The 13,183-nt window shown below is 44.1% G+C and overlaps 1 protein-coding gene across 2 annotated transcripts in view; it reads left to right on the forward strand.

Annotated features, from left to right (window-relative positions):
• Positions 1 to 1,960: 1,960 nt before the first annotated feature.
• The window catches only part of SLC35F3 (solute carrier family 35 member F3), a 189,224-nt gene continuing 178,001 nt past the window's right edge, over positions 1,961 to 13,183 (forward strand). For both annotated transcript variants that reach the window (XM_076334128.1, XM_076334129.1), the window contains exons 1-2: positions 1,961 to 2,042; positions 2,341 to 2,570. In XM_076334128.1, the coding sequence (XP_076190243.1) occupies positions 1,990 to 2,042; positions 2,341 to 2,570 (283 nt within the window). In that variant the 5' untranslated portion in view covers positions 1,961 to 1,989. The remainder of the gene's footprint in view (positions 2,043 to 2,340; positions 2,571 to 13,183) is intronic.

Below are 13,183 nucleotides of genomic sequence, written 5' to 3' on the forward strand. Positions count from 1 at the left end.
TTGACATTAGATACATGCAGTGTTACAGGCAATTCTCAGATGAAATCCTATCCTTGTCCATCACTTAAAGCCAGAGAGAGCATGGGCTCTGCATACAGAACGATGCTGCGCTTCGGGGGCCCAAATGAAATGTTTAATCCCACTCATGCCTGTTATCACTACTCCTGCCCTGAATGCCCTAAAAAGACTTAAATCATCAAGCCAGTAATCAGTATCTGTAGATTTAGTGAGCATTGTGTTTTCGTCCTCTCATCTTAACCTAAATCATCCTTCTGCATCGGTTTGTGTACCTTGCAAGGAGCTCTGTCACTTTGCAGGTAAGCAGCGTTAAATGCCTGCAGAGTTGCTCTCTGCTTGTGCTGCTGGACCACTGCCGTTCACCTGTATCAGATTGTGGAACTGACCTCCACAGCAACAAACACTTTCACTTTCACAATCTCAAAATAAGGGTTGCATAGGAAATAAAATAAATTTAGTGCATTATTTAGTACATGTGTATTTAAGAAGATGATTAGTTTGGCTTTCACGTGCTGGAGATTTTTACTTTCTCTTTCTAACAGTGCAGTGATCCTGTAACGTTACCTTCAGTGATAGTGAAAGGCTGCATTTAACTGATACCTGCTTCCATGTTCAATACCTAGGTGTTTTAATATTCCAGGTAAACTGAGCTTGTGCAGTGGTGAAAGGGCACAATCTTTTCTCCTTGGACTTCATTTTTTTTTTTTCCTGAGACACATACATATACACAAAAAATTCTTTAACTATCTCCACTTGTAGGTGATCGCATTTTGTCTAAGTATCGATTATCAGCTTTTCATTTGTTTGTGAATGAAGTGTATAAGGTATGCTCACACATTTATTTAAGCTTAACTGTATGTTTTTCACTTAAGTTAGGTGGTGTGTTTAAAAAAAAATTAAAAAAAAAAAAAATGCTGCTTGCTGAAAGGTCGGGTGTCCGCGGTACTGGTTCAGCAGCGTTACGGGGAAATCGGGAGGGTTCTCCCGTCAGGTCGGGCCCACGGTCACTTCAGGACCGTCACTGCGAGGGTTGTCACACACGCCCCGCGTTAGCCCTCGTTTGGTCCTAGCGCAGAGCGAAACTCCTCCGCCTCAGGGCTGCGGGGGGGGGGCTGCGGCCGATCACCTCACGCGCGGGCGCCCGTTCTGCCGGGGTAGCCAGCGACCGCCCTACGCAAGCCCGCTCCGCTCGCCGCGGGGGCGCAGCCCACCCGTGCCCCGGCTCCCTCGCGCCGCTGTTCCTTCACTCCTTCCTAACGGACGCCGGACGAGGAGGCACACGACGAACGAAGCGGCCCCAGCCTGAGCCGCGCTCCCTCCGGGCGGCGGCCGGCCCCGCGTCGCACCCCGGCGCCCGGGGGTGCCGGTCCCCGCCGTCCCACGGCTCGGCGCGGCGGCTCCCTCAGCGCCGGGGCCGCGCTCCGAGCACCCGGCCGGAGACCCGCTCCCCTGCACCCGCACTGGCGGTGCGAGAAAAGCACGGGAGCGGGCACCGGGCGCGCCCCGACCGCCCCTCGCTTCGCTCCTCGACTGAGGGGGAGCGGGTGGGCCTCCTCAGGGGAGGCGAGGCCCCGCTCCGCTCCGCTCCGCTCCGTCCCGCCCCTCCTCACGGCCGCCCGCCAGGGGGCGAGCGGCACGGGCGGTTGGCGGCGGCGGGGCCGCGGGGCTCCCCCTGCTGGCGGCCGGCGGCAACGCGCGGGGTGGGGGGCGCGGAGCGCGCCCTGCCCTGCCTGGTCCCCGCCGCCGGCGCTCCGCAGGCGGCAGCACCTCGCAGGCGGCAGCGGAGGTCCGCCCGTCTGCCTACCTCTCCCGCCGGGGGCCGGCGCCAGCCCGGGGACCCTCTTGCCGCGGGGGCCGCCGCCTCTCCGCTCCCTCCCCTCCTTCCTTCCCGCCTCTTACCCGGCCGGCTCGCGCCGCCGGCTCACCCCGCCGTGAAGTCTGGGCGCGCCCCAGCCATCGCTGCTGCTCCCCATGGGGATCCGGGAGTTCCCCAACGGCTCCGCGCGGGGCAAAGCCGCCACCCTGTGAGTACCGCTGCGGGGCCGGGCCGGGCGGGAGGGCTGGGAGGGACGGGGACACCCCATCACACCCCGCCTCGCCTCGCCTCGCCTCACCTCAGCCGGCGGCGCCGCCGCCCGCCCCCGGGGGTCGGTCCGGCGGAGGGCGGCGGGGAAAGTTTGCGGCGCCGGTGCCGCTCACCTGCCGGCGGAGGTCCCGCCGCCCGCCGCCAACTTCGCCTCCGGTCGGCGGAGGGCGGCGGCCCCCGCGGCGGCGCTGCCAGCCGCGGCCCCCCCCCGCTGACGCCCCTCTCCCGGCCCCCAGCGGCATGCGGCGCTCCCCCGATGTCAGCCCCCGGCGGCTGTCCGACATCAGCCCGCAGCTGCGGCAGCTGAAGTACCTGGTGGTGGACGAGGCCATCAAAGAGGACTTGAAGTGGTCCCGCTCCGTGGAGGACCTCACCAGCGCTTCCGTGGGGCTCACCTCCATCGAGGAGCGGATCCTCCGCATCACCGGCTACTACGGCTACCAGCCCTGGGCCGCCAGCTACAAACGTGAGTCCCCGGCACGTCCGGGCGTGGGGCAGCGAGGAGGGGGACGAGCACCGGGGCCTTGCGTGGGGGCCACCACGGCCCAGAGCCGGCTGATGAGTGTGGGTTCGAGGGGCTGATCGCTTTACCCGTGGAAAAAGCTCGCTCTGTGGAAGTGCTCTCACTCCCTGCGAAGAATTCTGTGCCCGTGTTGCCTTAGTCCCTAGGCAGTCGCTGGCTTACAGGAGCATAGTGCTAAGAATCACGACAGCTAAATTCTGCTAAGAAAATAGGTCAAATATTTGTCTTAATGTTGCAGACACACTTGGTGATGCTGATTACCGTGTTTGTGACAGCTGTGTAAAAGCCCCAGCACTTTCATGCACATGCTGTTTTCACAAGTAATATGTTATCAGTGTGTCTTTCCGTTGTTTTGGGGGTCTGTCAGATTTTCACAGCACTTGATCTGAGCGTTATGCCTTTTCCTATGTCAAGTGGAACTGGTTCTTCCATATGCCTCCACTTGAGAAAGAAACTTCCTATGATACCAATATGAAGAGAGACATAGCTGTATTCCTCCATATACGTGATTTACAAAGGAAGCGATACCTTGAGTGGTTGTGATATATCAACTAGTATTTTTGTGTGTAACCCCCTCTTTCTTGTCCATCTTTCATCACCACAATGGCGATTGCATGAATTAACAAGTTCTAAGAATAATTTACCAATTAACTGAAGTCATAAAAATATTTTGGTTGTCTTAATGTCATTTGTAACATCACAGGGGTTTTTGTTGTAAAAAGGATTCTGCTGTAACAGAAATCATTGCTTTGCTGGGAAGAGTGGCCCTGATGAAGTGATTGTTTACACTTAATACTTAGGAAAAGTACAACATGAAAACATTCTGAAATGTTTACTTGTGGATTATCTGTTTGGCAGTGTGCTTAATAATGGAAGGGATGATACAAGAAAGCGTGGTACACAGTACTAGTTCAGTTTTTCTGTGAGGAAGAGCCACTCCTGATTGCCTGATAATAAGACTTTACTAATAAATATTCCAAGACTTCTTCAGTAAGAGCCTTTTATTTTTCTCGGTTGTGATTATGACAGAAATATCTGATATTTGCTACTTTACTCACAGGGGGTATGGGATTTCTCTAAGAGCAATTCCATTGCCTGGATTGGGACCATTCTTGAGACTAAAGCTTATTCAGGTCAGTTTTCAGGAGCAGATCATATGCTGATGCCAGACTGAATTGGATGTTAGTGCTTCTATCTGACAGGGTGACTAACAAGTCCAGCTGAAGTCGCCCTGAGCTGCTATGGCTGAACCTTCTGAAATAATAAAGGTCATGCTGGATCCTCAATTATAACCTATTTGTTGACATTTATAACTGTGTCTGAAAAAGTTAATTGCAAGCCTAAGCCTGCTATTCTAGTTATATTCTCTCGTAACTCATTCTGAATAACAAAATTACATACTTGAGTTGTAATGGTGGGGGATAAATATACAAAGTGTCTGAGTTTCATAAATGTATGTCTAAAAATAATAGGTTGTGTGAAGTCATTGCCAATTTAAAATCTGAGTTGCTAGGAATGTAGAAGAGCACGCAGAAGACAAGACCCATCTCTCTAGCTGGTATAATATGGCATGGCTGAAGCAGAGCTGTGTTGATCTGCATCAGCTGAATAGCTGACTGAATGCATGTAAATGAGGTAGATCATCAAAAGTGGGAAGTCAACTTTGTAACAGCTACTTTGAAGCCTCTTTGAATACTCCTTCAAGCTGGACTTATGCCCAGTTTTGGGATATGGACTTTCCTTGTGCCTTTCCAGTTAGAAGATTTAATTGGCCCAAGAACTGTGAACAAATGATTTCTATTAAGTTCAAATTGCACCCTGGGTACTTTTTGTCATCTTATTGTGCATGCTTGTAGACATTTAGGTGCTTTTGGCGCTATGAGTATAATTATGGGGTGCATTAATAATGGACCTGCTTTCTGGAAAATAAGTCCGTAATCTAGTCTGATCTAGATTTGGTCTCTCTCAGTGACACTCTTTTTATTGTAACTAAATCACCTGTAGGGCTGGATCTGTTTTTTTCACACTTGAGTGTATTCCTCTCATGCTTTGTTTAGACTGTTTTTATATATATGTATGTATGTATAAAATTGAGACATTCAGAAAGCTTTTGCTAGTTTTTTTAACAAAACTCCATGAGGGAAACTACCAGAGATAATCAAAGATAGTGTTGCCATGACCCCAAAACTTGCTTGGAGACTAGTTTTGTTGTGGTAGAAAACTGACCATTTAAAACATACTGGGATACCCCAAGGTTATGTACCAACTCCAGTATTTAATATACTTATAAATTTAGATGGAAAGAGGGGAGGAAGAAGTGAAAATCTGCTGAAGACACAAACTGATACGGATTGGACAGAATGAGAAAAGACTCGTCATTACTCTCAGGAGACCTGACCCAGCCAGGTGAATTGCCCAAATGTCAACAAATGACATTCAGTTATCACAAACAGAAGCCTCGTGTTTCCTGAAAATGCTGAAATTACCTGCAAAATTTCATATCGTTACATCAGCTGCTGAGAGGGAATAGTCTGGGACTGTACACAGCTCAGGAAAGACCTCTGCTGTTTGACTGCACTTGCAAACCAGATTTTAGGAACTGGAATAATGTAACATACTTCTGTGTTACGATGCCTTCAAAAAATTTAGTGGTACAGCCTAGTGAAATACTGTGTAATATTGGTTATCTCCTCTCAAAACAGATTACAGAAGACTCTGAGATGAGTAAGGAGAAAGAGTACAGACAATCTGTAAAGAGTCTCAAGAGTTTGGCTGTTTACCTTAAAGAGGTTGAAACAAAAGCATGGAAAGTACTGGCACATATTGCTCAGGCAGATAGAGAGTTTTTCTTCTTGTTGTGACATAAGAGAAAAACAGGTGGACAGTCAATGAAGCTGAAAAGCCATCAATTAAAAACTGATAGAAAAAGAAATAATTTTTAAGAAAACATGTAATTTGTTCTTGAGATCAAGAATTCAAGGGCTTGTAATTGATAGCAGTGACAAGATCTAGAACTGTATTGGGAAAAATATTGAAAAGCATATTAAACTTAATTATTCAGAATTCAAATTAGCCCCTCTTAGGCTGGGAGGGGGCTTCTTCTTGAGGGGTTCTTGCACTTTCCTCTGTAGCATCTGCCCACCTCCAGAAAGAGGATAGGAGTGTGTCCTGATCCAATCTGGCAGTTCTTATTTTTCTGAAATTCTCACTATTCATTTTCAGGGTAACTAATTATGTGAATAACTGCTCTCCAGTCTAAATCAAATATTCATATTTGTCCCATGGGGACTATTTTGCAGCATCTGATTTGATTTCTTAAATGCAAAGGCAGAGGGGAAGAAACACAAGGAAGATGCAGTCAGATTGTAGAATCATACTCTGATGCAGCTACATCAATAACAGAGCTCAATATTTGTGAAATCCTAGTTATCAACAAGAGGTATGTTAATTGACTTAATTTTTTTTAATTAACACATAGGGATCAAAGAATTCAATTTAAAAAAACCCACAAAACACCACAAAATTTGTAGATCCCAGCGACAGCCTTTTTGTTGTATGGAGATCAAACCGTTGTTAGGGCTGTATTAGCAGTGCTGTTCTCTTCCATGAAGGTTAAGTAAATTACCATGATTTCTGCCTCTAAAAGCCTGTGACGTCAGTTTAGTAGCAAAGACAAGTTTGGAGGTGAACAGCCATATTTTAAGTTTCCATTTCCCACCATTATCAGTAGGAATTAGGTTTCTAAATATTTTCAGAAGTATAGTCCCTAGGAGCTTTTCTGTACTTGAGAAATACAGGTGTCGCTAAACTCTTGAACTGTCTTGCTGATCTGTGTGGAAGACTTGTTTATCTTAATTATTGTAGCAATTGCCAGGGTGCTTGTTTCCACCTGAAATGTGCACAGCTAGCACCTTGCCAAACATTCATTTTTCTCTACATTAACTAGGTCTATTTTGTGGTGATTCAATATCACAGTCTGTCATTATGTGATTAGTATTTTAAATACATTAATGTGGGCTTGCGCCAGCTATCTCTGCTTTGCAATCTTTGCCTCTTCCTACAGATCACCCGCTTCTACTCCTCGTTTAAGATTAGGGTCTTTCTTCTAAAGCAGGGACTTTCAAATATCCTTAGCATGTGTTCCTAAATACAGACTTGTTATGGACAAATCAGGATTATATGGGTCCCTCCCTCCTTTTAGATGCCCAAAATACCACCTGGCCTTCCACTTTTGTTCACTTACCTTCTTTGTGTGCTTACAGATGTTACTCTACCTGCCGAAAGAATATTAAGAGAATAATATGTACTTTTAAGTCCTCTGAGTTCTATTTAGTAGGAGATGACCGCAGTCTGTGATTCATGGCTTGTGAACATACATTTCTGTGAGACTTTGACCTTGTGAATAATTCCAGGTTGTTCCAGTGATGACTTTTAAGTGGCATGCTGTTGTTCAGGTGAAAGGGAAAGTTTGTGTCCAGTAACTGAAGTTCTCTGGCTCTGCTCCTCCCTACTACTTTAAATATTAGTTTCCTATTTTTAATGTTTCTTCATAGTTATTTCAACAATAACAAAATAAACCATACAGTTTCAACGCCCAGAATTTCAATGTAGTACTCATCCAGCACGTAGCACAGTAGTTCTTGACCTGGACATGGAATTTAAGTGCTATCACCAATATAAGTAACATATTGGCACACATTGGCTTACAAATATCCTGAACATTGCTCAGAAAGCATAATCATCTGAGTATGAAAATGACCCAGTTATTGAACTTTGATAGCCTTTCAAGGTAGTAGTTTAGTGTTGGTTTTAGTTAATTAAAAGTATGAGCATTGTATCTGTATAAATATTGGAGTATCAGTTACACAGCTAAAGACCAGTGTTTCCAGCTGACCCCCAGTGTTCCTCCTCGTGATCTGCTTTTCATGTGCCATTGAATGCTGTAACTTTCACACTTGCTAAAAGCAAATCCAGTGAGAATATGAATCAGGATAAAAATATTAATGCTTGAAGTTTGTGCAAGTACTGTTTTTGCTTATTTGCATGTGAGCGAGAATTTAACTTATTTTTTGAGGTCATATACAGGAATCTCCAGAAATACAAAGACAGAAGTTGAAGAGTATTGTTTTCTCTGGGGAAAGCCATTTTCAGGCCAGCTGTAAGCAATTCATTTAAAATTGATCACTTGCTTTCCAATACATAAATACTGAATGTAATGCTCTTATAACTAATGCAAGACTTGGTGGTATCATTCATGTTGCTGTTCCTGAGGTCAAATGATTATGTGAGAATCTCGCTTTTCAGGTGAAAACATGGAGTAACCTCTAGATGTCTTGCTCAGGGAGAGAAACTTCGATAGCTGCCCCAGGGTCAATCTATAGGTCACCACCCCACCCCCACCCCCCCAGCTTAGAAGACAAGTAAAAATATGTGCTTTATCTCTTTTTTTTTTTTTTTTTTTTTGGTCAGGCTTATGGTGTCTGAGGCCTGACCTTTTTTTTTTTCTTTCTCCTAATGCTCTTCACTGGCAATATTAACATAACTAATTGTTATTCTAGCAAGAAAAGCTAAGAAAACATGGTAACTCCTACAGGTGAAAGAAAGCAATGGTAATGAATTGCATTGCAGATTTAAAAGTACTGTAGCATTGTTGTTTCAAATGTCAGCTATAGTTGTCTGCCGCAAGCTAAACCTACATGTGGTTATACACAAACCAGGAATATTACTGATTTATATCCACATGACAGCTCACACAAAAACTCCTAAAGGCATTTCCCTATATGTATAGTACTCATTGTAACTGAGAATAGCTGTCCCCAGAGACAGTCTCTTAAAATATTTCAGAGACATAATCATAAGCCTGCAGTGGATGTCCCAGAATATTATAGAATCATAGAATCATTAAGGTTGGAAAAGACCTCTAAGATCATCGAGTCCAACCGTCAACCCAACACCACCATGCCCACTAAACCATGTCCCTAAGCGCCTCATCTACACGTCTTTTAAATACTTCAGGGATGGGGACTCAACCACTTCCCTGGGCAGCCTCTTCCAATGTTTAACCACTCTTGCAGTAAAGAAATTTTTCCTCACATCCAATCTAAACCTCCCCTGGCGCAACTTGAGGCCATTTACTCTCGTCCTATCGCTTGTTACTTGGGAGAAGAGACCGACACCCACCTCGCTACAACCTCCTTTCAGGTAGTTGTAGAGAGCGATGAGGTCTCCCCTCAGCCTCCTTTTCTCCAGGCTAAGCAATGCCAGTTCCCTCAGCCGCTCCTCATAAGACTTGTTCTCCAGACCCCTCACCAGCCTCGTTGCCCTTCTCTGGACACGCTCCAGCACCTCGACGTCCTTCTTGTAGTGAGGGGCCCAAAACTGAACACAGTATTCGAGGTGTGGCCTCACCAGTGCCAAGTACAGGGGCACAGTACAGGAGATACTTCCTTTTGGAAAGGTAACCCATTGGCCCCTGGGGGCTTTAACTCTTTGGGTGGTCTTGCAGCTGAGAATGAGTATGGAATAGCACAGTCTGGCCATGTGAGACAGGGCAGAGGAGTACAGGTGATGAATACTGAGCAGCTGCAAAGATACCACATGAATATTTAAAGCAAAAGGGAGATTGAAATGTAGCCAGCCGTTCAGAAGTTTCTTTTTCAAGACAATTCCAATGGAGAAGAGACACGAGGGTCCTGTGGCTTTTTTCAGGTGGTAAGAAAAGTATTTTTTGGCCAATGCTAAGCAGAAAACTGGTTCTTGTTACAATATAGAGCTTCATTAATCACAAAATTTAAGTTTTAAATTGCTTGCTGGCAAGCCCAGCAAATTGCAATTTAAACTGGCTTACTAAACACTTTGAATTGTTTAGTAAATATTTAGTAAATAGTAAATGTTTAGTGAACATTTAGTAACTTGTTTACTAAACAATTTTAATTGTGTAAAGTAACCACCACTTTTAACTGGGCAGCTGGATAAATATTTTATATTTTGTGTCTAGTTTTCACAGTGAACAAACTAAAAATTACCAGCCTCAAAATGGCCCCTCTTTTTCTGTTTGTTTGTTGTTTAAGGAAATTAATTGGTTGCTTTCAACTTTTTTTTCAGTGCAGCTTTAATTACATGTCATCTGCAGCATGGCATTTATGCAAAGCAGTCGGTGGGACAGCAATTAGGGGTCTGTTGGCTTCCAGCATTCATTTTATACCCTTAACAAATGTTATCATTGAATGTTATTATTTCGGTAGAATATACCACTGAAGTCCCTATCATGAAAACCTACTACTAAAGCTAGTTGTACATCTTTGTAAAGTTAGAGCCCGTGTTAGCAGTTTTGAAGAAGAGTGTTATCTGGCTTTTGAGACTCCTTTCACTGGTGAATTGTATTTTTTTTTAGATAGAAACGTGCACGTGTTCACTAATCATGTGTTGAATCCATAATAATGGATTGTTGCTAAAACCACAAACTACTCTGTATTGATATGGAATAATGAGGGAGCAAGTTAATTTGTTAAAAAAAGAATTTGGAGACTATCAAGAATTATGAATAAATGTTTATTTTTGGAACTATCTTTACTGGAGGCCCTTCCTTCATCAGGAGAAATTTCTGTAATAGTTCTGGAGTGTACTGTGTGGTGTATATTTGCAACTTAAATCAATGATTTGTTTAATAAAAGCAATTAATTGCATAAGATAATGGCATTGGAATCTGGCTGCAAAGTCTGTGCTGGTCTACCACAATATCAGACACTGTTGTGTAACTGGGGTGCTACTGAAACACAAAGCCACAAAAGGCCAAAGACTCTTGGTCCCAGATGTTTGTCCTTTTTGACATTGTTTAGTGCATCACCAGCAATGCTCGTTAGCCTTACAGCTAATTTTACCAGATTCTGGCTCACATCAGGGCTGTTTTCAAGGGGAGCTTTTGTGCTCTAATCTCTCCTTAATGTAATGAGGTATTTGTGTTTCATATTCCTGGTGTAAATCAGAAGCTGCTGATAATTGCTGCCATTTACTTGAGGTCAAATAAGCCTCAGGATAAAGAGAGGGATGGAAAAGTTACATAAAGGCAACTTAACCCCTTTGGTAAAGTGCCCTTCTCTGGAGGGCGTAGTTCTGGCCCTCTCTTTGTTGTGGAAGCTGAAGCCATAGACTTTCCACTATTGCTAGTGAATGATGACTGCTCTGAGAACAGTAATACAATGAACATGTGTGCTTGGAGAAATTTATCTGCAGATCATGGTTCCTACCTAGGGAGTAGCTAGCCTTCATGCAGTATATCTTGTAGAACTTGCTTCCCTGAGCATTTTTGATGCTCTGATTATCTTCACTCCTCAGCACATCCGTGTAAGAAAAAAGATGCTGTGGCTGCATGTAAGGCCATAGAGAACTATTTGCTTTATGAACCACTCCATGAAACGTCATAGATAGGAAGGGTGCAGGGGTGGTATTCCCTGATTTCATTTTCTTTAAACTTTGGCAAGCTTGTGCTGCACTTGGTCAGCTCCCCTTATAAAAAAGGTAATTGAAATGGTTTCAGACACCTCTATTTTCTCTTGAACTTGAGGGTCTCATGAAGTTCATTTTTGTACCAAAGCTGCCTTATTTTGCTTCCTGGCATTTTGTTTCCATGAGTATATCTGGCCAATGTAAGAATCAGGCTTTTTCTGAGAGCTGGAAAGCTCTCAGAATAGCTGGAAAGCTATTCCAGTAGTGTAGGAATTTAGGTGGCCTAACATTGAGAAAAATAAGGATGACCTCACAAAGCCAACAGGAAATATTAACTCTGCAAGCCAGTCATACGAGGCAATGGAATTTACATCTTTGAGCTCCTCCAGGACAAGGGAATGTAACTGGCTGCTAGTGAAAGAGTTGCATGCTTCCTAATAAAGCCTTGATCTTGCATGTAAATACTCTTTTTGCTTTGCCATAACTAGTTCCTGTGCAACAGTTTGTGAAAAGGGGCCTTAATGTCTGAAGGGAGCAACCAGATTTTCAGTTTTGAACCGTGGTGCAAAGTCCTACCAGTCCCACTGCAATATAAATAATAACTGGTAGAGCTGATCCGATAGTGATAACCCAAAGGGTTTTATCTTTTCTTTCTTGACTTTTACAGTGGAAATAGCACAGATTTGATGTTTTTCCTCACTATCTCTTCTTCACACCAGCTAAGGTACCAAAGTAGCATGAAAGTTGACCTTGTTGTCCACTGTCCACGTATGCTAGAGCAGGCCAAGCCATTTAACTCTTATACTCGTTGGCAGTTGTGCTGTTTATGAGCCCTGTGGCAGTCTGGGGGCTCTACCTCATCCGAGGTATCTTGCTTTGGCTTTGCCAGATCCATGCAGTTTTGTGAACAGAGCACAGGCTTGCGCTCAGGTGGGAAGTGAACTGAGGACCTGCCCCTTCAGAGAAGTCACACTTGTGTGAGGATGATGATGGTGTGTCTTCACGGTCATGTCCTGAAAGCCTGGAGCTGGCTTTCCTTTTTCAAACAGTAACTTGTATCCAGACAGTGTGGTTTATCGAGTGTTCACTAGGGATTATCTGCTTGCAAGTTTTTGCCCTAGCTGAAATAGTCAGTGCCAGGATTAAGATCAACCATCTAGTGTTTGCACCATGAAACACGAAATACATCTTCATGGCTTTATAATTCAGTTGGCTCTCCTGCTCACTTTATGCAACGTCTTTTGAAAGCTTTGAGGCTGATTTAATAAAATACACAGCCATTTATACTAGTATTTGTTTGGGCAAACTAACATACTAATAGTCTTATGGTAATCATGTTTAAGTTTTCAGCTTAGACACTAGCTAATGCTTATGTTTTCAGGTAGCACTTTCCATGGAACAGTAATTAATAACAGAAAACATATTGTTCCTTGTGCTGAAATTATTTTTTGCTGTATAGCGTTTAGTTTTACAGTGTCCCACTGGCCTGGTAACTTCTCAGTCGTGGATCTTTCTTCCTTTCAGAAACAAGACATTTGTAATGTAAAGAAATATGTTTAGGTTTGATTTTTAGAGGCTAGTCAAAGAGAAGAAATTATGAAAGAATGTAGAAGTAGAAAAATGCAGGCAAGAAAAAACCCCTAAAAATCAGTAGAGCCATGGAAAAGGTCTGTAATCAAAGTCAGGAGTTTGGATCACTTTCAGATTGAGTAAGAGGAGTGAAAAAAGGGAAGAAAAGGCTTTTTTTCCTGCAGATTTGACTTCCTGATACTTCTGTGTCATGTGTTGTGACTAGGAGGAGCCTCTGTTGTTCAGGACTTAAGTTTCAGCTAATTCTTACATACGTTACAAGTGTATTCTGTGGGCCTGAATTTGGGAGCTCAGGTTTCATGCAAGCCAGACATTATGCCCAGACGAGGTGAATTATGGTGCATCAGGAGTTCAAAAATGATTGAAGCTGTCTCTGTAGTCATGGGAATGGCAGGTAGGTCTTGACATGAAAATGAATATAAGCCCACATTTAATTAGTATAGCAGGTATATCGCAGGACTCCTGCATCCAGCCACATGAACTTTCTCCCAATACATACAGAGTAAAGCCCTTTTTCAAAA

This window comes from Aptenodytes patagonicus, chromosome 3, assembly GCF_965638725.1.
Source record: "Aptenodytes patagonicus chromosome 3, bAptPat1.pri.cur, whole genome shotgun sequence".
Taxonomy (NCBI): Eukaryota; Metazoa; Chordata; class Aves; order Sphenisciformes; family Spheniscidae; genus Aptenodytes; species Aptenodytes patagonicus.